The following is a 24796-nucleotide window of genomic DNA, read 5'->3' on the forward strand; positions in this document are numbered from 1 at the left end:
GGTGCGGAAGCACCTGGCCCTGTCCTTGCTGCCTGTGCTCCTTTCTGAGCTTCAGCTTCCTCATCTTAACATAAGAAGTCAAGGCTTGAGGTTTTCTCTAGTGTGCTGGATCGATAGGTCTGCGGTGCCATTTTCAGCGATCCCTCTGTAAGCCTGGGTGGAATTGCTCTTCCGTGGAGAAAACATTACATGGCATTGCAGTGGTTTAAAGGTCAGCTTGGATATAGAAGGTTCTGAGTTAGGAGCTGTGACATAAAACTGCTCCCAAAGCCCAGAATCTACTCACAAAGTCACACTGGGAGGCACGAGGGACGCTTGTCCTTGGATTCTATTCCTGCTCCTTCGCAGGTCTGGAGCAGACTGGGAAACGGCAGTACTGGGAACAAATGCTGGTTAGAGGGGGATATGGAAGTGCTTCTGTTAGTGTCTCCAAGCTCTCTTGCTCAGAAACTGCTCATTGACAGGGCAACCAAGGGAGAGCCCCAGCCAAACTCACAAAAAATGAACTAGAAACCAGGAATCAAGTAACACATTTAAATGCTGGATAGACCCTAATCTTCCTGATCTGTGCTCATCACATACTCCCTGTGAGGGACTCTGTGGATCTGAATTAACATCAGAGAATTAGATCCAGGGGAGTGGGTGGGATGATGTCAGCAGCCAGCATCACTGAATGTGACAGCCTAAAACCCCCAAGGACACTGCAGGGACGATTCAGGGACAGGCAGGGCTGGCAGAGGAGCCCACTTCTCTGGTCAGTGCTGGAACCATGCAGCACCCTCAAAGGTCCTCTTTTATGGTGTTTATGCAGATCCTTCCTTACATATCCCTTCCTTCAAGTGTGTTAATACCATTGGTCTGATGAAAATTCTCTCATTTATCATGGTTTAATTAGATTTCCAGGGTCTGCTTCTCCTGCTTTTGATCTGACATGTCCTGACTTTTAAGGTAACTTCAGTAGGCAGTGAATTTTATCTGTTAGCTGCTGGTACTACAATTTGGCATCTCAAAGGGTAAATTGGATTATATGTTCTAGAAGCATCTCATTATAAATACCACATACTGATCTTCATAAACATGTTTGTTGTTCTCAGTTTTCCTGAGAGGGGAAGAGATAATTTAAAATGGAAGTAGCCAACCAATCCATTGGGGCCGAATTTGTCTTGCTTGGCCTGTCAGATCAGCCAAGGCTGGAGAAAACGTTCTTTGTGCTCATCCTGCTGATGTACCTGGTGATCCTGCTGGGCAATGGGGTCCTCATCCTGGTGACTATCCTTGACTCCCACCTGCACACGCCCATGTACTTCTTCCTGGGGAACCTCTCCTTCCTGGACATCTGCTACACAACCTCTTCCATTCCTCTGGTCCTGGATGGTTTTCTCACTCCCAGGAAAACCATCTCCTTCTCTGGCTGTGCAGTGCAGATGTTCCTCTCCTTTGCCATGGGAGCCACAGAGTGTGTGCTGCTGGGCATGATGGCATTTGATCGCTACGTGGCCATCTGCAACCCCCTTAGGTACCCAGTAGTCATGAGCAAGGCTGCCTACATGCCCATGGCTGCCAGCTCCTGGGTGGCTGGTGGAGCCAACTCCTTGGTGCAGGTCTCTCTTGCAGTACAGTTACCTTTCTGTGGGGACAATGTCATCAACCATTTCACCTGTGAGATCCTGGCAGTTCTGAAGTTGGCCTGTGCTGACATCTCCATCAATGTGATCAGCATGGGGGTGGCCAATGTGATCTTCCTGGGGGTCCCAGTCCTCTTCATCTTTGTCTCCTACCTCTTCATACTCATCACCATCCTGAGGATCCCCTCAGCTGAAGGACAGCGAAAGGCCTTCTCCACTTGCTCTGCACATCTTAGTGTGGTGGTCATTTTCTATGGGACTATTCTTTCCATGTATGCAAAGCCCAAGTCTAAGGACCCGCTGCGGGCAAACAAGAAGGATGTTTCAGACAAGCTCATCTCCCTCTTCTATGGGGTAGTGACCCCCATGCTCAACCCCATCATCTACAGCCTGAGGAACAAGGATGTGAAGGCCGCCGTGAGGAGTCTGCTGAGTCAGAAATGCTTCACCCAGCAATAGTGAGAGGAAGCGGTTATCTTTTGGTTCTGTGCACACAAGAGGTTTACTCAGTAAGCATAGACTTGCTTAATGGTCCCGCACAACAGTTTCCAAACTGATGCTCACTGAGGTGGGGCAATTCTTGGGTGATAGAGGATGGAACACTAACTCTTTAGAATGTGCTAAATCACCTAGAACCAAGAATAAGTGACTATTACATTTTATTTGTATTCTTATTCTGAAAAAAATAAGCAGTAACAGTTAGAACTTTGTAAAACAAATACTTCTTTCTTTGTGTATGTGCAGACCAGTTTCAATTTGTATGTGACAATCAGGTTGTTTTCTGTTCTATTGTGTAATGGGGAGCATGACAGTGAGGAAAAGTCACTTCTTTTTTTTTTTTTGAGAAAACCATTTTTACCATCATCACCACCCAGCTTATCTGTGCTGAATTATGTACCAAATGGCCAGATCTTCTAAAGAACACCTACATAACATTTCATGTTTCAAGAGATGAAAATAACTGTACAAGGTTAAGTACAAAAGTACACAAGACAGCAGACACACAACAAAATCCATGTATGAGATTTTATCCCACCTGCAGCTTTTATATATTTGAAAAGTAGATTTCATGAACTAAAAAATAGTCCTTCTATAGTCCTGTCGAGTTTAATGGAAATGGGTTTAACCTGAATTACAACACTAACACCAGTATCACTGATCTGATATTTATAAAAATTCATATATTTCAATAAATTAAAGTCCATGCAACACCCATGCAAGCTAGAATGCCAGCTGTTTGGTGAACAAGGACCTGATACCAGAACAAGACGTTTATAAAGTCCCAAACTTTACAAGTACAATCTTTTTCAAACTGCATCCATTTCTCACATTGAAGATGTGAAAACCAAACCCATTCCTCTTTGTGTGTGGGTTTGTGATCTTGCCATTTCATACTGAGCATCTAAACTTCTAAATACTTCTTCCTGTTGCTTCAGAGGCTTGTAACTTTCTTCATCAACTGAGCTACATCCAGCTTCAATTTCACTCTTTATACCCATCAATTTCCTAAATTTGACATTTTGGTCCTTGTTTCCAAAATTTAATTTTTCCCATATTTTAGCAGACTGGGATTTGTCCCCTTCTTTCTTGCCCTGCCAACGCATTTTCCTTTTTTCTCTTGTTCAGAAAATTTCACTGGATTTACAGCTGCTGAGTTTAGTAGCTAGGTACAGCTGTTCCTGTCTCTGCCACAGCTTTAGCTTGCCAGGCTGCCATCTGAGCTGCTGTGGCTATCTGAGGTGTTACCCGTGTTCCTAATGCCAACAGGGTGGCTTCATTGGGAATAGAACCCTCAGTAGCTGCAGCTATTTCTTATTTTTTTTTTCAACCATTTCCTTTTCTCGCTGTTCTTGTAATTTCTTCACCCTTTCTAATCTCCTAGCTAAGCCTTCTTGTGCATCCATTGCTGCATTTCTGCCACTGAAGGGAGGTGGACTCAGAGTCTGGCTTAAACTTCTGCTAAATCTTCTTGGCTTTTCAGTTCTCTTCTTTGTTTCTTAACTCCTACTCCTTGTTCTACTCCTGCTTCTAGTCCTATGCCTGTGTCTCAATCTTGAGCAGGAATGAGACCTGATCCGCCCTTCTCTTTTCCGGTTTCTGAATCTTGATTTCTTCCTCTCTCTGCTTCTAGATCGAGACTTCTTCCACTCCCTACTCCTGGATTGAGACCTCTTCTGCTTCCTGCTTCTATTACGATGGAGTCTTTCACGAGACCTAGATCTTGAGTAACTTCTGCCTCTTGATGACTTTCTTTGCATTTGTGCTTGTCCTCACCATTTTCAGATAAACTTAGTTGATCTCTTTCTTTATCAGAAGAATGTTCTTTGTCATTATGTTCCTCAGACTTGTGTTTCTTAGGGGATTTATCTTTGGATTCATGTTTTATTACCTCTTTGCTTCTTCTCCAGCTCCTGTGTTTTCTTCCTTCATTACCTGACTTTCGTTTTCTCTCTCTTGACCTTGATCGTGACAGTGAATAATGATGTTTTGAGGCTCTGGGAGAAACAGATACATCTGACTGCTCTTTTTCCCCATCTCTATCTGGTGATGTCTTTTGTGGGGCTAGTCCATCTCATTCTGTATCACTAGCCACCACAAATTAGAGTCACGGCCACTACAGGGGTGCCTCCACTTGTTGCTTTCAACAGTCAGAAAAGTCACTTCTTAATTGGCATCCAAATTAAAAACCAAAATGCTATTTTAGAAAATTACCGATACCGGCCGGGCGTGGTGGCTCACACCTGTAATCCCAGCACTTTGGGAGGCCAAGGTGGGCGGATCATGAGGTCAAGAGATCGAAACCATCCTGGCCAACATGGTGAAACCCCTCTCTACTAAAAAATACAAAAATTAGCTGGGCGTGGTGGCGTGTGCCTGTAGTCCCAACTATTCGGGAGGCTGAGGCAGGAGAATCGCTTGAACCTGGGAGGCGGAGGTTGCAGTGAGCCAAGAAAAAAATTACCTATACCAAGATGCATCCTGAATGACACCATTTAACCCCACTTTGATGATAGGAGCTCAGAGTGTTGTGTGTTTAATTTCCTGTTTAATATCCTAGAGACAATTTTGGGTAACTCTCCTCTTAATATACCTACAGCATGTCCATTTTCTGCCCAAAGTCACTGAAGAGTTTGCTGCAACACCAGTCAAACCAGATAATACAGCCCAAGAAGAGAATCCTTAGCAGTGTTCCTCTAGATAAATCAGTACCACAAGGGAAGTTTATATTCAGAGTCCCTTTCGTCTCTTTAGGATTTTAGATTGGACGCTGGCAATAATTGTTCAAGCCGACTTATAATTACCCATCTGGTGAAGAACATGGACTTTGCAACCAGACTAACATGGAGTACCTCTGCCTGTGTAACTTCAAACCTGTTTTAAAAAAACTATTTAATCTTGTGGAGACTTAGTTTTCTAATTTGTAAGATGGAAGTAATTAAACCAACCCCATAGAGATGTTGTGAAGATCAGTATGTGTATATGTTAAAAATGCACAGTGGCTAGCAAAAAGTACCTCTCAATTGATAAATGAACATTTTTATTATTAATGAAATATGTTAACTCCCCTAAGGAAGCTTCATGACATTGAAGACAGACTATAATACCACACTTAACTAAATAAGTTCAGATTTATCATTGTAGCACATTCGGGGTGGCTTTCCAGCTTATGACCTAACCATCCCATTTCTCTGGGCATTTTCTCCAGCCATCCTTCACAGCGAGTCACTCATGTTTGTGCTGAGTGATTCTGTCCATGTTTTTTTCTAGAAGTTGTATGGTTTTAGATTTTACATTTAGGTTTGTGATCCATTTTGAGTCTTTCTGGTATGGTATGAGGTAAGGTTCTCATTTTTTTTTAGTATCCAATTGTTTCAGCATATTTATAAAAAAGTAAAAATAAAATACTTAGGAGTAAATTAAATATGTACAAGTCCTCTACATTGAAAACTACTTATATTTAGACCTAAATAAATAAGAGATATATTATGCTAATTGATTGAAAGACTCAATAGGGACACATCATAGTCAAACTGCTGAACTCAGCTCCCCCATTTAATCTATAAATTCAATGCAATGTTAATCATAATCCCTGTAGGCCTTTTTTTTTTGCAGAGAACAAAAATCTGAATCTAAAATTTACACAGAAATGCAAAGGAAATACAAAACAATCTTAGAAAGTTGTACCTGACCTTAAGACTTAATATAAAGCTATAAGAATCAAGCCTGTATGATACTAGCAAAAAACGGCAAATATATCAGAGGGATGGAACAGATAAATAGATCTATATTTATATGATCTTTGATTTTTTGACAAAGGCACCAAAGCAATTCAATGGGGGAAAGGAAGTTCTTTTCAATAAATGGTACTAAGACACCTAGATAGCTACATTGGAAAAGATAAACTTTAATTGCATACACAAAAATTAATCCACTACAGATTGTAGACCTAAATAAAAGCTAAAACTATGAAGCTTTTACAATAAAACACAGAAAAATATCTTTGTGGCTGGGGGTAGGCAAAAGTTTCTTAGGGAGGATATGGAAAATAGTAATCAAAAGAGAAGGAAATTGATAGAGTTGATCAAAATTAAAAACATCTGTTTAGCTCTCTCAGTGCCCCCCATCCCCCATCATATGACGACACAGCAAAAGGCACCTGTCCATACACCTGGAAGATAGTGCCCACAAGGAACGGAATTGGCTGGCAGCTTGGACTTCCCAGCCTTCAGAACTGAGAAAAATATATCTTGTTTTTTTTTTTTTTTTAATCTGTTTAGCAGAAAACACTATTAAGAAAATGAATGTGCAAGCCATAGGGAGAATATTCACAATATAATACCTGACAAAAGACTTGAATCCAAAATATATAATGAACTGCTACAACTCAATATTAAAAAACAATAAATAATAAATGATTTGAACAGATAATTCACAAAGAAGATATATGAATAGTCAATGGGCGTATGCAAAAAAAAGTGTTCAATGTCATTAGTTATTAGGAAAATGCAAATTAAAACCACAGTGAGATACCATTACATATCAACCAGGGTGACTAAAATGGAAAACACTGACAATATCAAATGTTGACAAGGATGTAGTACAACTGGAGCTCTCACACATTATTGGCCGTAGTGTAAAACGATACAAACATTTTGGCAAAAAATCTGTCAATTTCTAATAAAACTAAGCAAAACCTATGGCATGACCCTGCAATCACATTCTCAGATTATTTAGCTATGAAAAATATACGACAAAAAGACTTGTGTGAGAATATACATAATAGCTTTATTTATATCAGCCCAAACTGAAAACAGCCCAGATGTTTACTAATAAGGAAAATGGATAAACAAACTGGATGTTCAAATAATGGAATACTACTTAGTAATAAAAAGGAATTGCAGTGAATTCTTATAATTTTATGTTGTCTCAGCATCTATTTTAAACATACGTTTATCCTTCTCATACCAGAAACAGGGCTTAGCTCCTCATAACACAGTTTCCAATTCTCTGCCTACTCCTAGTTCTTTAATGTGGTCAATCCAGATATCTTCTTTATACAGCTGCCTCCTGGTGACCACCTTCCCATGGGATAACTAGATATAATCGACTTGACTTTCTCTGCTGCCCCCCACACCCTGTATGGACTGCACAGAAATGCCACAGTAACCACATCTGTCACAGTGTGACTCCCTAGAACTTGTGCTTGCTTTCTCTAAACCCATCAACTAGAACTCCCCGTGGAGGGCCAGGCACGATGGCTCACACCTGTAATCCCAGCACTTTGGGAGGCCAAAGTGGGCAGATCACAAGGTCAGAAGATCAAGACCATCCTGGCCAACATGGTGAAACCTCGTCTCTACTAAAAATACAAAAGTTAGCTGCGCGTGGTGGCGCGTGCCTGTAATCCCTGCTACTCGGGAAGCTGAGGCAGGAGAATCTCTTGATCCAGGGAGTCGGAGGTTGCAGTGAGCTGAAACCAGCATGAGAATAACCTGGATACCAACAGGTCCTTCACTTGCCCTCTCTTGCTTTCCACCCACTGGTTCAGTGTGCATGTCCTGGATGGCTGCCTCTCTTCCTGTTAGCCTTATGAGGCTTGCTGCCCTCTCCTCTCTAGATCTGTAGTACACTGCTTCTGTTATTTCATGTGCTTTCCTGAGCTGCCTCCTCTGTGTCTCACTTGACTAACATACCTGAACCTAACTTCCTTCTAGGTCAGCGCTCTCCTAGAGAATTGCCATCTTAGTAGGAACAAGCTGGACACAGGTAAGACAAAACCCATAAAAATCTGCCAGTATAAACAAGTTTTCTGTGAGAAGGACACTTGGTCGTCACAGGTTGGACACTTAGGTTTTGGACCATCATCTAGGATAAAGAAGTATCCCATGAAAGGAGCACTGTAAACATTCATGACTAAATTCCTAGAGCTAGGGCTACAGTTTATACCCATACTCCCGAGAGAGATCTCAAGACCAAACTAGGGGAAAATAAAACAGGGATATTCTGCTAAATCATGTATCGACATGGATGAATCTCAGAAACATTCTGAATCAAGACTTGCATGAAAGAATATAAATGATCCTATTAATATGATGTTTCTGAAAAGGTAGACATACATGAAAGTGAAAAATATTATAACAGTAGGGGTACTCTGGGCAGAGTGGTTTTGGGGATTGACTGGGAAGGGGCATGAGAAAACCCCTTGTGTTGACAGAGGTGTTCTACAGCTGGATTGGGTTTGGATTACGTGGGTCTGTACATTTGTCTAAACTCATTGGATGATGCACTTAAGAATTGCGCATTTCACTGTAAGTAAATTTTACCCCAAAAGTGGGTATCTATATATCTATCTAAATGCACAAACTTGTTATAATAACTGCCATTGGCAAGCCACACTTTTGTCTAATAAGTTTTCTAGAAGTCCAAGTACAAAAGGACTTTATTTTTGCTTGTTGCCTGTTCTTATGTATGGTTACCTTGCTCCTAAATAGTAAACATCTCCTCTCTCCAGTAGGTCATCTGAGGGCCTGAGATTCTTTGTGCCACTTGGACCCAGGGCAGAGATTGTTTTTCCAGGATGCCTTTCAGTCATAATTTTATCATATATTTATTAAGTTATTATTTATATGTGCCACTGTCTCAATTGCTTTGGGAATTGATTAGCAACCGTAACAGACTGTCTAAAACTAGTACACAAGGGTAAAGAATATTTCCCAAAGCATGTTTGGTCCTTGGGATGTCCTTGAGCAGTGACATGGCAGAACTTGGAGGACCCTTCATACTGCCTGGTGTACACCAGGCAGATGTCAAAGACTGAATAGATGGTCAGGAGGGAAGTCAATGAACATGCTATCCTGAAGGAAATGTTTCAGAGCTGGTTGTTCTAAGATTTCTGAGACCAAATAAAAAAAAAAAAAAGGGAAAGATCTAAAATTTCTTTCTATAAAAGATAAGCAAAACTCCAGCTGATCTGTCAATATCTGACATATTTGTCCTAATTGGAACAAGCTTTTTACCAACTCAGGAAGCTTGCAGGGAATAATGATCTCCATCACTGTGGCTCCTAAGTGAAGAGAGAGAACAGAAGGATGTTTTTCAAAGCTCCATTATTTTACAGGGATCATCCAAGACATTAGAATTTACTGTGGACCCAAGGGGTATGATTCTAGAGCCTCCCAACAGTACTCACAGTATGAAAAAAGGAAGTGAGGAAGAAGCTAACCATGACAACAATTTGTTTTCAGTTCAAGAATTAGATATGGAGTACATGAAACTGAGCTCACTAGTCATCATTTTGATTCCTGCTCTTCCATCACGATCATAAAGACTAACTCTACTATGGAAAAATCAGGGACAGGGTTGAAAGAACTATTGACAAATAATGCCATCACTGAGTTTCCAGACAGAATGAAAATAATGAATGCAGGTGAATTCTGGAGCATCATTTAGACAAACTAATGGGGATTTGAACTTCAAGATTCAAGTTCATGATTCAGCAGGAAGCCTATTGGCATTTCGTCTTGGAAATGAATACCACCAGATCCTTGAGGCTGAAGAGAAAAAGAATTACAAACCACCTGTATGTGCACACACACATTATGCATATGGATATGTGAATAGAACTATGCACATGGACACATCCAGAGAAAATAAATTACACGAGTTAATTTCCAGAGTTCAGAACAAAGCTGGACATCCCAGGGAAGGAAGCTTTTAAAGTTTAGAGGAGAGAGAGTTCTGTGGGCAGGAATTGCTATGGGAAATTTCCTAGAGGAGATGATTCTTTGCCAGGTAAGCCAAAGGGATCTCTGACACATTCACAGAAACACAGTGTTCACAGGCAGGCAGTAGAAGGAGTGATGTGCCTAGTTCAGGGCCATATCTTCAGCGAAGCTGCACATAACTGCAGTGATTTATTTTTCTTCTATCTCTAAAGGGCTGATACACAAAAGAGGAAGTGATCATGTTCCATGTAGCCAAAGGCTAAGCTAATACCCAGGATAGAGGTGCAGGGAAATAAGCAGACTGACCCAGAATGAGAAAAAACCTGCTGACTACTGTCCTCTGGCAATAGGAAAGACTTTTGAGGAAGTAGAGGACTTCCTTTCACTGAACCACTGTTTTCTAGATATTTCACCTCTTTCTTTCCCTAGCTTCTTCCTCATAGTTTATAATCATCCTCCACGTATTAGTTATTTATTGTTGCATAACAAACTACTTCAAAACTAAGTGGCTTAAAATAACACAGGTGTTGTCTCACAATTTCTGTGGGTCAAGATCTGATTACAGATTAACTGGATCCTTTGCTTCAGGGTCTTTCACAAGGCTGCAACTAAGGTTTTGACTAGGGGTGGGATCTCATCTGAAGATTCAATTGGGGAAAGGTTTACTTCCAAGCTTACTTAGGTGGTTGGCAAGATTCAGTACCTTGAGTGTTGTTGGGCTGAGGTCCTGAGTAAGTTGGCCAGAGACCTCTCTCAGTTCCTTGTCACATTTGTCTCTCCAATCTGGAAGTTTGTTTCACTAAAGTCAGTAAGTGAGTGTATTCTCTTGGTTAAATGCAAGTTACTCAAGGAGAGAGGATGACACAAAGCCATGAATACCAGGAGGCAAGAATCACTAGGGCCATCTTAGATGCTCTCATACTCCAGATTCCACTAACATAAAATATCTTCCCTGAACTCTGTGCTATCCCTCATGTTCCAAGATGCTGTTCAAACAAATGCCTTGTTGAGGTTGTGGAAGAAACAAGCAAGCCCAAGAGCTGTGCCAAGCTCTGTCCCTAAGATGATCTTCTCCTTCCTCCCATCCCTTGCCTGTCTCTTCATGTGTAAATTCTTCCCTATTGTTAAAGGACTTGCCAGAAACTGACTCCCCATTGAAGTCTCCCCAGGGCTTTACATGGAAGCTCCTCCAAAATGTCCACAGCCATGCCCCTGAGCACTTGATTTGGAATTATTGTGCCCACAGCTCCTGATCCCATAGTGCATGGATGGAGGGCATTCCAAAATAACATTTAGCTCTCCAGCTTCTTTTAGAGAACTTTTAGCATTTTGAAGTTTGCAGAAGTTCAAAAAGGACATGCAAATGCTTTCTCTAAAGTCCCTCAATGGTCTAAGTGTGGAAAGTTCCAACAGGAACAAAGGAAGAAGGAAAAGAAGTCTTCTTGGAATGCTTTTGGCATAATTGGATCTTGGGGACATTGTCTCAGAAGTATAAAAAGTTTCCTGACTTTGTACAATTCTACTTCCAAACTTTTAATCACTTCAGGGAGCATAATAGTCCCAATGGCAGCACTGATTTCAAATTGCCTTTTACATGTTCTGGTTATTCATTCGGAAATTTTGCTTAAAACATAAAACCAAGACTGAGTAGGAAGAACTAGCTTTCACTCTTTTCTTCAAATCATAGGTGGCCATCTCAACCCGAGTCTTTCAAGCTAGTGCTGCTATTTCTGGCCCACATGCCATTCCTAAGCTATGGGCACATTTTCTCAGTAGGCTCCTGACAAAGGTAAGTCAGGGTTCTTATAAGAGTAATACTTAATCTTTTTATTAGCACAGTCACATTCCTAACTTCTGACTTGATTTTCCAGCTGGGTTGGGACTTGAGAAGGGAAGGAATGAAGCAATTTCAGCGCTATCACAAAGATTGAGGCCCATTTGAAACTTCTTGGGTCAGAAAATCTAGATGGCAAGAAGCCTATGAAACTTTTCAGTCTTAGGTCATGGACTCACCTAACTTCAGAGACTCCCCCAGAAATAAGATGGTCATATGGTTTCAGAGCCTCTTCTGTTGACTTTTCACAAACTCAAGCAATTCCACAAGAAGGTGAAACCACCATCACATGAATGAGAGAAACTCAGAAGGCTGCTGGCTTGGTTGAGAATAAAGAATGTTCTGATACTTCGGAGCTCTGTAAATAGGAAGCAGGCTGTTTGGGAATGTAGTGAGCTCTTCATCACTAAAAGAGATCAAGCTGAAAGCCCATGCATCAGTGTTCTGCAGAAGAGGACAGAGGTTGGGACCAGATTTATTTGGGGGGCATAATCAGTGTGGCAGTCTACAACTGGGTGACATACTTAGGTTCAAGAACTCTTAATTCCTGTGTGGACACTCACCTCAGTAGAATGATAAGAAAAAAAGCACTGCTTTAGTTACCAAAGAGAACTAGAGTCCCAGAAATTGTGAGCCACTATAGATTTCTGGGGCCAGCCTTCTATTTATCTTCATGAAACATCAGATTCAGATATTAGAGACATATTGAAAATTCCAGAGCATGAAGTTAACTTGGAACCCTCTTCCCTTTCCCTTGCATCTCTCTTTTCCTGAAAGACCCAGCTGGGGCTGGTGTTGTCCATGAGAAAGATCTTGGGTAACAACAGGAGTTTGCTTTATACAAAAATCGTCTAAAGAGAATAAATCGTTATAAGGTGAGAATTCACAACGAATTAAGTCACTAGTATCTGGTACAAACTTGGGGGACCATGGAAACTTTAAGTCACTTTTCTGATCAAAGTTTAATGAGGTAAATTGCCATGTAGGATGTAGCACCCCTAAATGAATGTGTTATGTCTCTTTGTCACTGATCACATGAGTTACATTATCAGAGTCATTTTAAACCTTGTGCATTTTGTGTCCTGTGGCCCCAAAATAATTTTTTATTTTGTTGTCTCTTTTTCTTGGAAATAAATAAATATTGTAGACTTTCAAAACTGTTTTTTAATCTCTTAGCCAGACTGAAACTCTAGACCAGATGCACTGCTCCTATGCAAGGCAAAGAATGTTGAGTTTGGACCTCTAAGTATTACCTTCAGTTGACAGAGGAGATACACCATGGTAAATGCCAACCGGACAGCCTCTGTGATAGAGTTTGTTCTCCTGGGCCTCTCTGCTCACCCAAAGCTGGAGAAAACGTTCTTCATGCTCATCCTGCTGATGTACCTGGTGATCCTGCTGGGCAACGGGGTCCTCATTCTGGTGACTGTGTCCAATTCTCACCTGCACACGCCCATGTACTTCTTCCTGGGGAACCTCTCCTTCCTGGACATCTGCTACACAACCTCTTCAGTCCCCCTCATCCTTGACAGCTTCCTGACCCCCCGGAAAACCATTCCTTTCTCAGCCTGTGCAGTGCAGATGTTCCTCTCCTTTGCCATGGGAGCCACAGAGTGTGTGCTCCTAAGCATGATGGCGTTTGATCGCTATGTGGCCATCTGCAACCCCCTTAGGTACCCTGTGATCATGAGCAAGGCTGCCTATGTGCCCATGGCTGCCAGCTCCTGGGTAGCTGGAAGCCTCACTGCCATGGTGCAGACATCCCTTGCAATGAGGCTGCCCTTCTGTGGAGACAACATCATCAACCACTTCACCTGTGAGATTCTGGCTGTCCTGAAGTTGGCCTGTGCTGATATCTCTGTCAATGTGATCAGTATGGGAGTGACCAATGTGATCTTCCTGGGGGTCCCAGTTCTGTTCATCTCTTTCTCCTATGTCTTCATCCTTGCCACCATCCTGAGGATCCCCTCAGCGGAGGGGAGGAGAAAGGCCTTCTCCACCTGCTCTGCCCACCTCACAGTCGTGGTTGTCTTCTATGGGACCATCCTCTTCATGTATGGGAAGCCCAAGTCTAAGGACCCGCTGGGGGTAGACAAGCAGGACCTTGCAGACAAACTCATCTCCCTCTTCTATGGCGTGGTGACCCCCATGCTCAACCCCATCATCTACAGCCTGAGGAACAAGGACGTGAAGGCTGCTGTGAGGAACCTGGTATTTCAGAAATGCTTTGCCCAGTGATGTCTGGGGGAACAGATGTCCACGTAGCTCTTTGCTTCTTGGCTGCTTTCACCCACAAATCTCAGAAGAGAGTGTTTTCCAAAGAAGAGACATGTGAAGAGTGATTACCAGAAAATTGAAGTACTCATGTAATAGAGCACTTTAGCTGTGATTGAACCCAATGAAAATGTTGAAACCTAGAACCCAGGGGGAGTGTGGCTTGAGGGGATGGAAGCTGGATGCTGCTGGTTACACAAGGAATGATTTTTTTGTTTCTCCACTGTACAAGTCTGAATTCAACCTTTGTGAGCAGGTGGCTTCTCTGTTTTGGGAAAAACACCCTAGTGCACCTTTGTGTTACAAAAATGTAAAGCCAAGATCCTACTCTTGAAAGGAGGCACTGAAGATACCATGGGACAGAATTTCATGACCCTGCCCACCTCCCTAGCACAGTGCTTCCCAATCTTTGTCTTGCCATGGAGCACACAGAAAATAATGGGATGCGTATGGCACCCTGGGGTGAATGGATGAATCTATTCATGGCTGAAGGCAATTCACCTGGGGGCTTAGGTCACTACAGGTTCTGCTTAGTAATCCCAGGAAGACTCTGAGCTTGGCACATCTGTAGCCTATAGCACATTAGCTGGAATGTTCTGCCTGAAGCAGAATGTGTCTTCCCTTAGCCCCTACTGAGAGGGCAGTCATGCTCTCTCCTTTGGCTACAGATAATTGGAGAGTTGACCCAAACTGGGCTAGTCATATTTTCTCTCCAAGGCATTTGGAATTTGGACATAGAGTCACCTCTCAGTTGGCCCAAGGCTCTTGAACTGAGAGACCACGTAAAGCCGCGATGAATGTGGCCCTGTATCTAGCAAGGAAGAGAAAGCTGTTCTGCAGAGAGAGAGAGATGATAAAGCAAATGTGCAAAGAGGACCAGACCTACATGAAACAGAAATAAAGGCTGCAATACTTAGGTTAGGTACTGGGGACCTTTTTTTTCTTTTATTTTATGGGAAAATTTAATCCTGTAGAAAGAATAAAACTTAGGCATTCATCTTCCAGATCCAAAGATGATCTGCTCATGGCAGATCATGTGTGTGTGTGTGTATGTGTGTGTGTGTGTGTGTGTGTGTGTGAGATCTTTAATTTTTAAAATTTTCCTGGGTACATAGCAGGTATATACATTTATGGAATATTTGGGATATTTCGATACAGTCATGCAATGTGTAATAATAACATCAGGATAAATGGTGTTTCCATCACCTCAAGCATTTATCCTTTGTGTTACAAACAATCCAATTATACTCTTTAGTTATTTTTAAATGTACAGTTAAATTGTTTGTTACTGTAGTCACCCTGCTGTGCTATCAAATACTAGGTCTTATTCATTCTATTTTTTGTACCCATAAGACATCTCTTCCCCTCTACCCTCTCACCACCGTTCCCAGCCTCCAATAACTATCATTCTACTCTCCATCTCCATGGGTTCAATTTTTTTAACATTTGGCTTCCACAAATAAGTGAGAACATGCAAAATTTGTCTTTCTGTGCTGCTTATGGCCAGTCTTGTTCTTCTGTAGCCCTGTGGATTATTTCTCCTTCTCCTTAATCACTCTAAAGCAAATCCCAAATGATAATAGCATTCCATCTTGAAAGATTTTAGTATTTACATCCAAAAAAGATTTGTACTCTTGTAAAAATATAAAGTCCCATTTAATATCTAACACATAAATAAATCACCTAAAACTCAATTAATTCCTTGATATCATCAATTATCCAATGTTTATATTTCCATAAATGTCTTATAAATTATTTAATTTTTAAATTGAACCAGGATCCAAATAACAGCATACATTGTGATTTGTCTCTGATATGGCTTGGCCGTGTCCCCACCCACATCTCATTTTGAACTGTAGTTCCCGTAGTCTCCACGTGTCGTGGGATGTCGTGAGAGGGACGTGGTTGGAGGTAATTTAATCATGGGAGTGGTTACCCTTATGCTGTTCTCATGATAGTGAATGAGTTCTCATGAGATCTGATGGTTTTATAAGGCCTTTCTCCTCTTTTGCTTGACACTTCTCCTTGTTGCTGCCATGTGAAGAAGAACATGTTTGCTTCCCCTTCTGCCATGATTGTAAGTTTCCTGAAGCCTCCTCAGCCATGCTGAACTATGAGTCAATTAAACCTCTTTCCTTTATAAGTTACGCAGTCTCAGGTATGTCTTTACTAGCAGTGTGAGAATGGACTAATATAGCCTCTTTCAGTCTGTTTTCCCCTTCCCTTTTTCTATCTTTCCCTCTGCCTCTGTTCCTCCCACCACCCTGCTTTTAGGCTAGATTTTTTTTTTGGAAGGAATAGTTTCCCATAATGGGAAAGTATAAAGTTTACCACAGTCTGATTTTGCTGATTGCAGTTCTGTGGTGTCTGTCTTTGTGTTTCCCATAAATTGGTAATTATATCTAGTTACTTAAGTTTTTTTTGTGTGTGTGTGACGTTATGAGCTCATGGCTCCTGACACCTTCTGCATGAGAGTCAATTGTGAGCAAGGCCCTGTTTTTATACTAAGGAAACATCTGTGGACAATACAGAAAAAACCTTATGCCTGTGAAACTTATATTCTAACAGGAGAGAAATAAGCAATAAACAATTACAAAAATAAACAGGATGTTAGAAATTTTATGGAATCAAGACTGAGGCATAAAGGATGACTGAACCCATGCATCTAATTTCATTCCTCCTAAAAGCCATGAAAACTATAGTCTTTCTTTCTTTCTGATAAACTCCACAAGGTTAAGGAGAAGTAAGATATCAACAGTGAGAACATTGTGAAAGTTAGGAAGCAGAATAACTAGTGATAATTGCCGTAGCAGATCTGACAGAGCCAAATCCCAAGCCAGAAACTTGGAAAGCTAGGTGTCTTACTCCATTTTCTGCTGCTTTAACAGAATATCTGAGACTGGGTAATTTATAAACAGTAGAAATTTATTTGGCTCCCAGTTATGGAGGCTGTGAAGTCCAAGAGCATGGCACTGGCATCTGGTGAAGGCCTTTGTGTTGCATCATCCCATGGCAGAAGGTGAAAGAGAAAGTAAGAACATAAAACAAGGAGAGAGAGGAGGCCAAACTCCTGCACTAACTCCCTCCTGCAATAGTGGCATTAATTCATTCATGAAGGCTGACCTCTCTTGGCCTAACCATCTCTTGCAGGTTCTACCTCTCAGCACTGTTACCATGGGAATTAAATTTCACCATGAGTTTCTGAGCGGACATTTAAACCATAGTAATAGGCAACAACTAGATTTGTAGCACAGAGAAACTCACTGTACCAAGTACCTCTAGGACTGGGGTGTAAGACGTACTGCTAAAAAAGGAAGACTAGGTGACAAATGTATAAGAAACAGAGTCCGTATACCCCTTCATTCATTCCATGACATTATTCAACTATTTCTTGCCCACCCCAACAAAAGTGTTATTCTCTGTAGAGGGTAAAATCATGGCTCTCTGGACTGGCAGACAACAACCACAGTAGAGAGCATGGGTACTTTACTCTTTCATGGAGTAAAAAAACAATTAGCATAAAAGATCAACAATCAAAATGGCTTCTGATTGTACCAGAATTACCTTCAAATTCCTAAGGAAGATGATTTCCAATAAGTTCCTAGAGTTCCACACACTATTGCGATGATTGATTAATTTTGTGTGTTAACTTGACTGGGTGATGGGGTGCCCAGATATTTGGCCAAATATTATTCTGGAGATGTCTGTGAGGGAGTACCTTTTGAACGCATAGATTGAGTAAAGCAGATTGTCCTCTCTAATGCACTAAGCCTTATTCAATCAGTGAAAGGCTTGAATAGAACAAAAAGGATGAGTAAGAGGGAACTCCTCCTGCCTTTGAGCTGGGAAATTAGATTTTTCAGCAGCTCTCCTGGGCCACCAGCCTGCTGACTACAAATCTTGTGACTTATTAGCCTCCATAATCACATAAGCCGGTTCCTTATGACACACACATACACGATTAGTAATATTCCTCTGGAGAACCCTGGCAAATACACCCAGCAAATTATCGGTCATTTATGGAGGTTAAATAAAAATATGTTCAGACACATAAGATCTCAAAAATGTATATACAATACACTCTTTCTCAAGAAATTATTCAAGGTTGAGTGCAGAGGCTCATGCACTTGGGGAGGCCGAGGTGGGTGGATCACCTGAGGTCAGGAGTTCAAGACTAGCCTGGCCAACATGGCAAAACCCCATCTCTACTAAAAATACAAAAATTAGCTGTGGATTGTGGTGGTGTGTTCCTGTAATCTCAGCTACTCAGAAGGCTGAGGCAGGAGAATCACTTGAACCCAGGAGGTGGAGGTTGCGGTGAGCCAATATTGTGCCACTGTGCTCCAGCCTGGGTGACAAGAGTAAGATTCAGTCTCAAAAGAAAAAAAAAGGAACTTATTCAAGAATGTACTCTATCAAAATAAGAGATTAAACCAAGAAATAGAAGGAAATTGACAAAAGAAACAGAAGTTCCAATGCATAAGAGAGGTGTAAGGAGTGTAAAGGAGATACTGGCATGACAGTTGTACACCCCGCAGAGAAGGCAGCCAGCCCAGAGGGCAACCCTGTGACTCCAGAGACAGGCATGTCAAAGGCTCTCATTCGTAGACCCCTGCTGCCTATGGTGATTAACTTGAGGACAGAATGCCCCCCACAGCCTGGCCCACATTCTTTCCTGCACTGGCCTTATCTTGGCCATGCATGTATAAAATACCCTCTTATCTCTCCATGTCTTGCTGACTGGGTTAGCAGAAGACACTCATTCCACTCCAGAGAGCATTCTGCTTTGATCTGTTCCCAAGAGTGGGAAGAGGGCCATAGTCAGAGCTTAGAAGCAGAAAACATAAAACAATTCACTGTCTCTGATGATATTTCTGTCAGATGTCTGGTACCTGGCCACACTACAGCACTGTCTGACTTACCCAGAAGGGACTATTAAAACTGAGAGCTTAGATTCTCGGGTGAGTCTTCCCCAAAATAGTGGCAATATTTTCTTTTCATCCAAAAGCTAGGTTTGCCAGTCAGAATGACTATTATTAAAAAGTCAAAAAATAGCAGATGTTAGTAAGGATGTGAAAAAAGGGAAACATTTATATATTGTTTGTGGGAAGGCAAGTCAGTAAAACCTCAAGGGAAAACAGTATTGAGATTTCTCAAAGAACTAAAAATAGAACTACCAATCTACTTTTTTACATAATTAATTTTTTTTGAGACAGAATTTTGCTCTTGTTGCCCAGTCCGGAGCGCAATGGTACGATCTCAACTCACTGCAACCTCTGCCTCCCAAGTAGCTGGGATTATAGATTTTTGTATTTTTAGTAGAGACTAAAAACAGGGTTTTGCCATTACATAATTCTTTTCCTTTATGTAGATACCTAGTAGTTGTATGTACATAAAGGAAAAGAATTAATTATGTAAAAAAGATACATTCATCGGTACATTTATCACAGCATTATTCACAATAGCAAAGGTGGAATCAATCTAAGCATACATAGGTAGATGATTGGATAAAGAAAATGTCGTCTATATACACAATGGAGTACTCTTTGGACATAGAAAAGAAGGAATTTTACAGCAACATGGATGGAACTGGCCATGTTGGATGGCCAGTATCTTAAGTTATGCAACCCAGAAACAGAAAGTCAAATACCAATGTGTCCACATGGACACGAAGTGTGGACTAATCGACACTGGAGACTTGGAAGTGTGGGATGTGAGGGGGGCTGAGGGATAAGAAATTACTTAATTGGTATAATGTACATTATTTTGGGTAATGCTTGCACTAAAAACCTAGACTTCACCACAACTCAATATATCTGTGTAACAAAACTTCACTTGTACCCCGTAAATGTATTGTTTTAAAAAGCTAGGTTTGCAATTGTTACTCCATTTTTCAAAATGGAACAATACGTTGTACACCAATACATTGCAGAAGGTAAAACTATGAAGGAAATAAAGGGAATACACATTAGCTTTCTCTTTCTGCATAATAAACCACCCCACCATCAGCAGGTTAAAACAACACCTAATTATTAGCTCACAGTTCTGGAAGTGAGAAGGCTGGGTGAGTTGAGCTAGACTCCGAGAAAAAGTCAGCTTTCAAGCTCATTGGTACTGGTGGCAGAATTCAATTCCTTGTGTTTTTTAGACTATGGTCCCAGTTTCCTGGCTAGCCATTGCCAGGGATCATGCTTAGCTCCTTGTGGCAGCTCTCTGGTTCTTGTTTGCAGCTCCCTCCAACTTATAATCAAGAAACAGCATGTGTAATCCTCCTCATACTTTGAATCTGGCTTCTCCTTCTGATACTAACCAAAGAAAACTGTTTTTAAAGGGCTCACTTGATTAGGTCAGACCTCACTGGATAATCCTCTAATCTTAAAGCCAACTGATTTGGAACTTAGTTACATTGACAAAATCCCTTCACAGCAGTACCTAGGTTAGTGTTTGATCACCACAGGAAGGGAGTTGTGTGATGATGTGGGGATCATTAAGATTCTGCCTACCACAAAATTATTTCCACAGAAGTCAAAATGGTAGTCACTTCTTGGAAGGGAGGGAATAAGGAAATATAATTGGATAGGGAAGTAAGACGGGCTTCTAAGGTTCTGGAACATCCTACTTTTAACCTGGTTGGAGGGGAGACATGGAAGTGTATTTTTTTTTCTTGAATGCTATACATATGCTTTTTACGCTCTTTTGTATGTATAATGTATCTCACAAAAAGAAAAACATTTAACACAAGACAAAATGGCTTATGACTATTAATGTGGATGTATTTGATTCTTGGATTCTTTTAACAAGGCAGGCATGTTCATTTGTGAAAGAGGTAGGCAAGATTGCCCAAGTGTTTTTGCTGACACTGGGGAGGCTCTTCTTGCATACCAAGAACATCTGTGGAATAGAGCTCATCACATGTGCCACCTACCATCGCTGGTATTAGAATTACATGGGAGAGGGAAAACTGGAGTGTGATTAAGAAACTATAGTGTATCAGAAAACAGTGGTCCATGTTGAAGATGCTTCTGGCTGCTGCCTGGTCAGTCACGGCTCTCAGTTTTGGATCTTAGAAGTGGAGGTTACCAGATCCCCATGGTAAACCAGCAGTGCTCTCACAACTGCACCGATATGGGATTCTCATGCACCTACACACAGGAAAAGACTCAGCCGTACACAACAGGACACCACTCTGTGAGCAGCTGCTCTTTTTCAAGTCCACAGCTGCCTTGCCTCTGAAACTCTCTGGTAGAAGTCATGACCAAATTCACTTATGATCCTTTAAAGGCCTGGTCTGGGTCAGAGGTGCCTAGCAGAACCTATTTGGTGAGATATAGACAAGAGATCTAGGTCATTGACTTTCACCCAAACCTGAGATCCTCAATTCTGAATTTGTAAATGGCAAAGGGGACTAACCCACAAGGATTTGTCCTGTGTGGTTTCATATTCCCCAAGATCTATCACAGACTTTGGTGAGAGTTATCATTGACTGGGGGTTCTTGTTAATTTGGAGAGGACCCGGATAATCCTTCCTCTCTAATGCTTTCCAATAGCCCAGCAGGATGGGTAGGAAGAGAGGGAAAGAGGGAAGAAAGTATTTCTGGAGAGACTTCAGAATAATTGGATCATGGGGACTTAATCCCAGATGTATAAGAAGTTTCTTGACTTTGTAACTTGAATTTCTAAACTTTAAATTACTTCGGGGACTAGAATAATCCCAATAGCAGGGTGGGATTTAAGTGGCTTTGTATGAGCAACGAATGGCCTTTTATGGGCTTTACCAAAACACAGAACAAAGACAAGAAAAATTCCACCCATTTCGGGCACTAACTCATCTGGCTGCTGCTTTCCGACCAGATTGGTTATTTTTGGCTTCCGGACTATTCCTAGATCCCAGAGAAGTGATTTGAATCAACACATTTGTTGTAAAGGTAAGAGAGCACTTTTAAAAGAATACAGAAACTCTTGTGGGCCCAGCTCTATCCCCAGTAGCATAGCTGGTGACCAAGTGGCATTGGGGGACTGTTGAATGACATAGAAAAGGATGTCTCTGTGGTCCAACAGTCCCAAGAACGAGAAATTCATGAGATCATTTAGTCCCTGGGATTGAATATCTCTGATACTAATCTATTCCAAAATAAGCATCCGGGAAATGAAGTTCCAGAGAAGAAAAGGGACTTCACAATTCCCATGCACTGATTGGTTGGTGAATGCCAGTTCTGTTAGTACATGTTCCAGAAGAGTCTGGCAAGTGAGTGAATGAATTCAGAAGTGGACAAATAGCCCAGGGTTCTGTGATCTTGGGAGTGAGCTAGAAAAGAGGAGGCAGAGAGCAACTGAAAGCGTTCACAGGCCGGGTGCCATGGCTCACGCCTGTAATCCCAGCACTTTGGGAGGCCAGGGCAGTAGGATTGCTTGAGCCTGGGGAATCTGAGACCAGCCTAGGCAACAAAGTGAGATCTCATCTCTACAAAAAATTAAAAATTAGCCAAGTGTGGTGGCACGCACATGTGGTCCCAGCTACCTGGGAGACTGAGGCAGGAGGATCGCTTGAGCCCTGGAGGTTGAGGCTGCAATGAGCTATGTTTGCCCTACTGCACTCCAGCCAAGGTAATGGAGTGAGACTCTGTCTCAAACAATAATAATAATAAATTTTTTAAAGTGCTCACAGAACAGAATGGTCAGGAATTGAGGATGGGGAGCACCAGTTTTTTCTACCAATCCTAGATCCTGAGGGAAAAAAAATCATACAAATGGAATATAATATGTCTTGCTAAAATTAAACAAAGTGAATCATCCACACATGTAACATGAAGTAAATGTGTGATGTCTACCTTAAACGTGAAGAGAAAATTTAAATCTAATCAGGTGACATTTTAAACCTCTCTATGGGGTGGCCAAATATCACCAAGTAGATTTTGATAAAATTTTGTGCGTTTTATTTAGAGCAATATAGACAACGCTTTGAATTGTCAGAGCTGTTCTCCAATTGCTCAGCGAGTCTAGACTTCCTCACTGGCTGTCTGGGCACTTTAGGCATCAGAGAATCGTGGAGCTGGCCCTCTGAGCTCATGCAAGTGACATAGAGACACCATGGTCAGTTCTAATCAGACCTCCCCTGTGATGGGGTTCATCCTCCTGGGCCTCTCTGCCCATCCAAAGCTAGAGAAGACATTCTTCGTGCTCATCCTGCTGATGTACCTGGTGATCCTGCTGGGCAACGGGGTCCTCATCCTGGTGACTATCCTTGACTCCCGCCTGCACACACCCATGTACTTCTTCCTGGGGAACCTCTCCTTCCTGGACATCTGCTACACGACCTCCTCGGTCCCCCTCATCCTTGACAGCTTCCTGACCCCCAGAAAAACCATCTCCTTCTCAGCCTGTGCAGTGCAGATGTTCCTCTCCTTTGCCATGGGAGCCACAGAGTGTGTGCTCCTGAGTGTGATGGCGTTTGATCGCTATGTAGCCATCTGCAACCCCCTTAGGTACCCTAAAGTCATGAGCACAGCTACTTCTGTCCCCATGGCTGCTGGCTCCTGGGTAGCTGGAAGCCTCACTGCCATGGTGCAGACATCCCTTGCAATGAGGCTGCCCTTCTGTGGAGACAACATCATCAACCACTTCACCTGTGAGATTCTGGCTGTCCTGAAGTTGGCCTGTGCTGATATCTCTGTCAATGTGATCAGTATGGGAGTGGCCAATGTGATCTTCCTGGGGGTCCCAGTTCTGTTCATCTCTTTCTCCTATGTCTTCATCCTTGCCACCATCCTGAGGATCCCCTCAGCGGAGGGGAGGAGAAAGGCCTTCTCCACCTGCTCTGCCCACCTCACAGTCGTGGTTGTCTTCTATGGGACCATCCTCTTCATGTATGGGAAGCCCAAGTCTAAGGACCCGCTGGGGGCAGACAAGCAGGACCTTGCAGACAAACTCATCTCCCTCTTCTATGGGGTGGTGACCCCCATGCTCAACCCCATCATCTACAGCCTGAGGAACAAGGACGTGAAGGCTGCTGTGAGGAACCTGGTATTTCAGAAACATTTCCCCTAGTGATGGTGGAGGGGTCCTGATGGCTCTCTGCTTCCTAACTGCTCCCACCGGAGAGTCCCAGAGGACAAGATGAAAGGCCAAGTTGATCAAAGGTTACACAGGTAAATCTCATTACACAGAATCTCATTACATAGGAGGGCTCTGTAGGAACAGGAAACATTTAATGCAGCTCCACAGAAGTATGTTCTTGTTTGTCTAGCCTTGTAGTTCTCATTCTCCATGATGGATACTAAACAAATTGATGTCAAGGAAAACTAACTCTTCACATTTTTATTGTTGGACTAATGAAAAGCTCTAGTCTGTAGGTCTTGGATTCAATTGCTCCTTGGCTTCTTTCTTTGAACGTATTTGAATAGGTCCTTACTTTTATGTTACCTTTCAAGCTCTTCCTACTTCATATTATATAAAAGTTAGTTTTATTTTTCTCATTGTTTTTTTTCTCCTTGTCATATAAATTCTTTTTTTCTTTTTTTTTTGAGACGGAGTTTCGCTCTTGTTACCCAGGCTGGAATGCAATGGCGCGACCTCGGCTCACTGCAACCTCCACCTCCTAGGTTCAGGCAATTCTCCTGCCTCAGCCTCCTGAGTAGCTGGGACTACAGGCACGCACCACCGTGCCCAGCTAATTTTTTGTATTTTTAGTAGAGACGGGGTTTCACCGTGTTGACCAGGATGGTCTCGATCTCTTGACCTCGTGATCCACCCGCCTCGGCCTCCCAAAGTGCTGGGATTACAGGCATGAGCCACCGCACCCGGCATAAATTCTTAAAACTATTTCCTCAATTTTTCTGTCT

General features: G+C 42.1%; 4 protein-coding genes and 1 pseudogene across 4 annotated transcripts in view; 3 read left to right on the plus strand and 2 right to left on the minus strand.

The window, feature by feature from the left end:
- Nucleotides 1-24796, minus strand: part of LOC105724606 (olfactory receptor 13C7-like) — a 105081-nt gene that overhangs the window by 40777 nt on the left and 39508 nt on the right. The window lies entirely within an intron of this gene.
- Nucleotides 1125-2084, plus strand: LOC105724515 (olfactory receptor 13C7-like). Its single transcript, XM_012463178.2, has one exon. The coding sequence runs from the start codon at nucleotides 1125-1127 to the stop codon at nucleotides 2082-2084; it is 960 nt and encodes a 319-aa protein (XP_012318601.1).
- Nucleotides 2933-4014, minus strand: LOC105724609 (arginine/serine-rich coiled-coil protein 2-like; annotated as a pseudogene).
- Nucleotides 12963-13922, plus strand: LOC105724514 (olfactory receptor 13C7). Its single transcript, XM_064376016.1, has one exon. It carries the CDS (start codon nucleotides 12963-12965, stop codon nucleotides 13920-13922), a length of 960 nt encoding a protein of 319 aa, XP_064232086.1.
- On the plus strand, nucleotides 23046-24002 carry LOC135275262 (olfactory receptor 13C7-like). Its single transcript, XM_064376715.1, has one exon. The coding sequence runs from the start codon at nucleotides 23046-23048 to the stop codon at nucleotides 24000-24002; it is 957 nt and encodes a 318-aa protein (XP_064232785.1).

The sequence above is a fragment of the Aotus nancymaae genome, unplaced genomic scaffold, assembly GCF_030222135.1.
Source record: "Aotus nancymaae isolate 86718 unplaced genomic scaffold, 86718_ANA_hifiasm-v0.15.2.pri h1tg000003l, whole genome shotgun sequence".
Lineage (NCBI taxonomy): Eukaryota > Metazoa > Chordata > Mammalia > Primates > Aotidae > Aotus > Aotus nancymaae.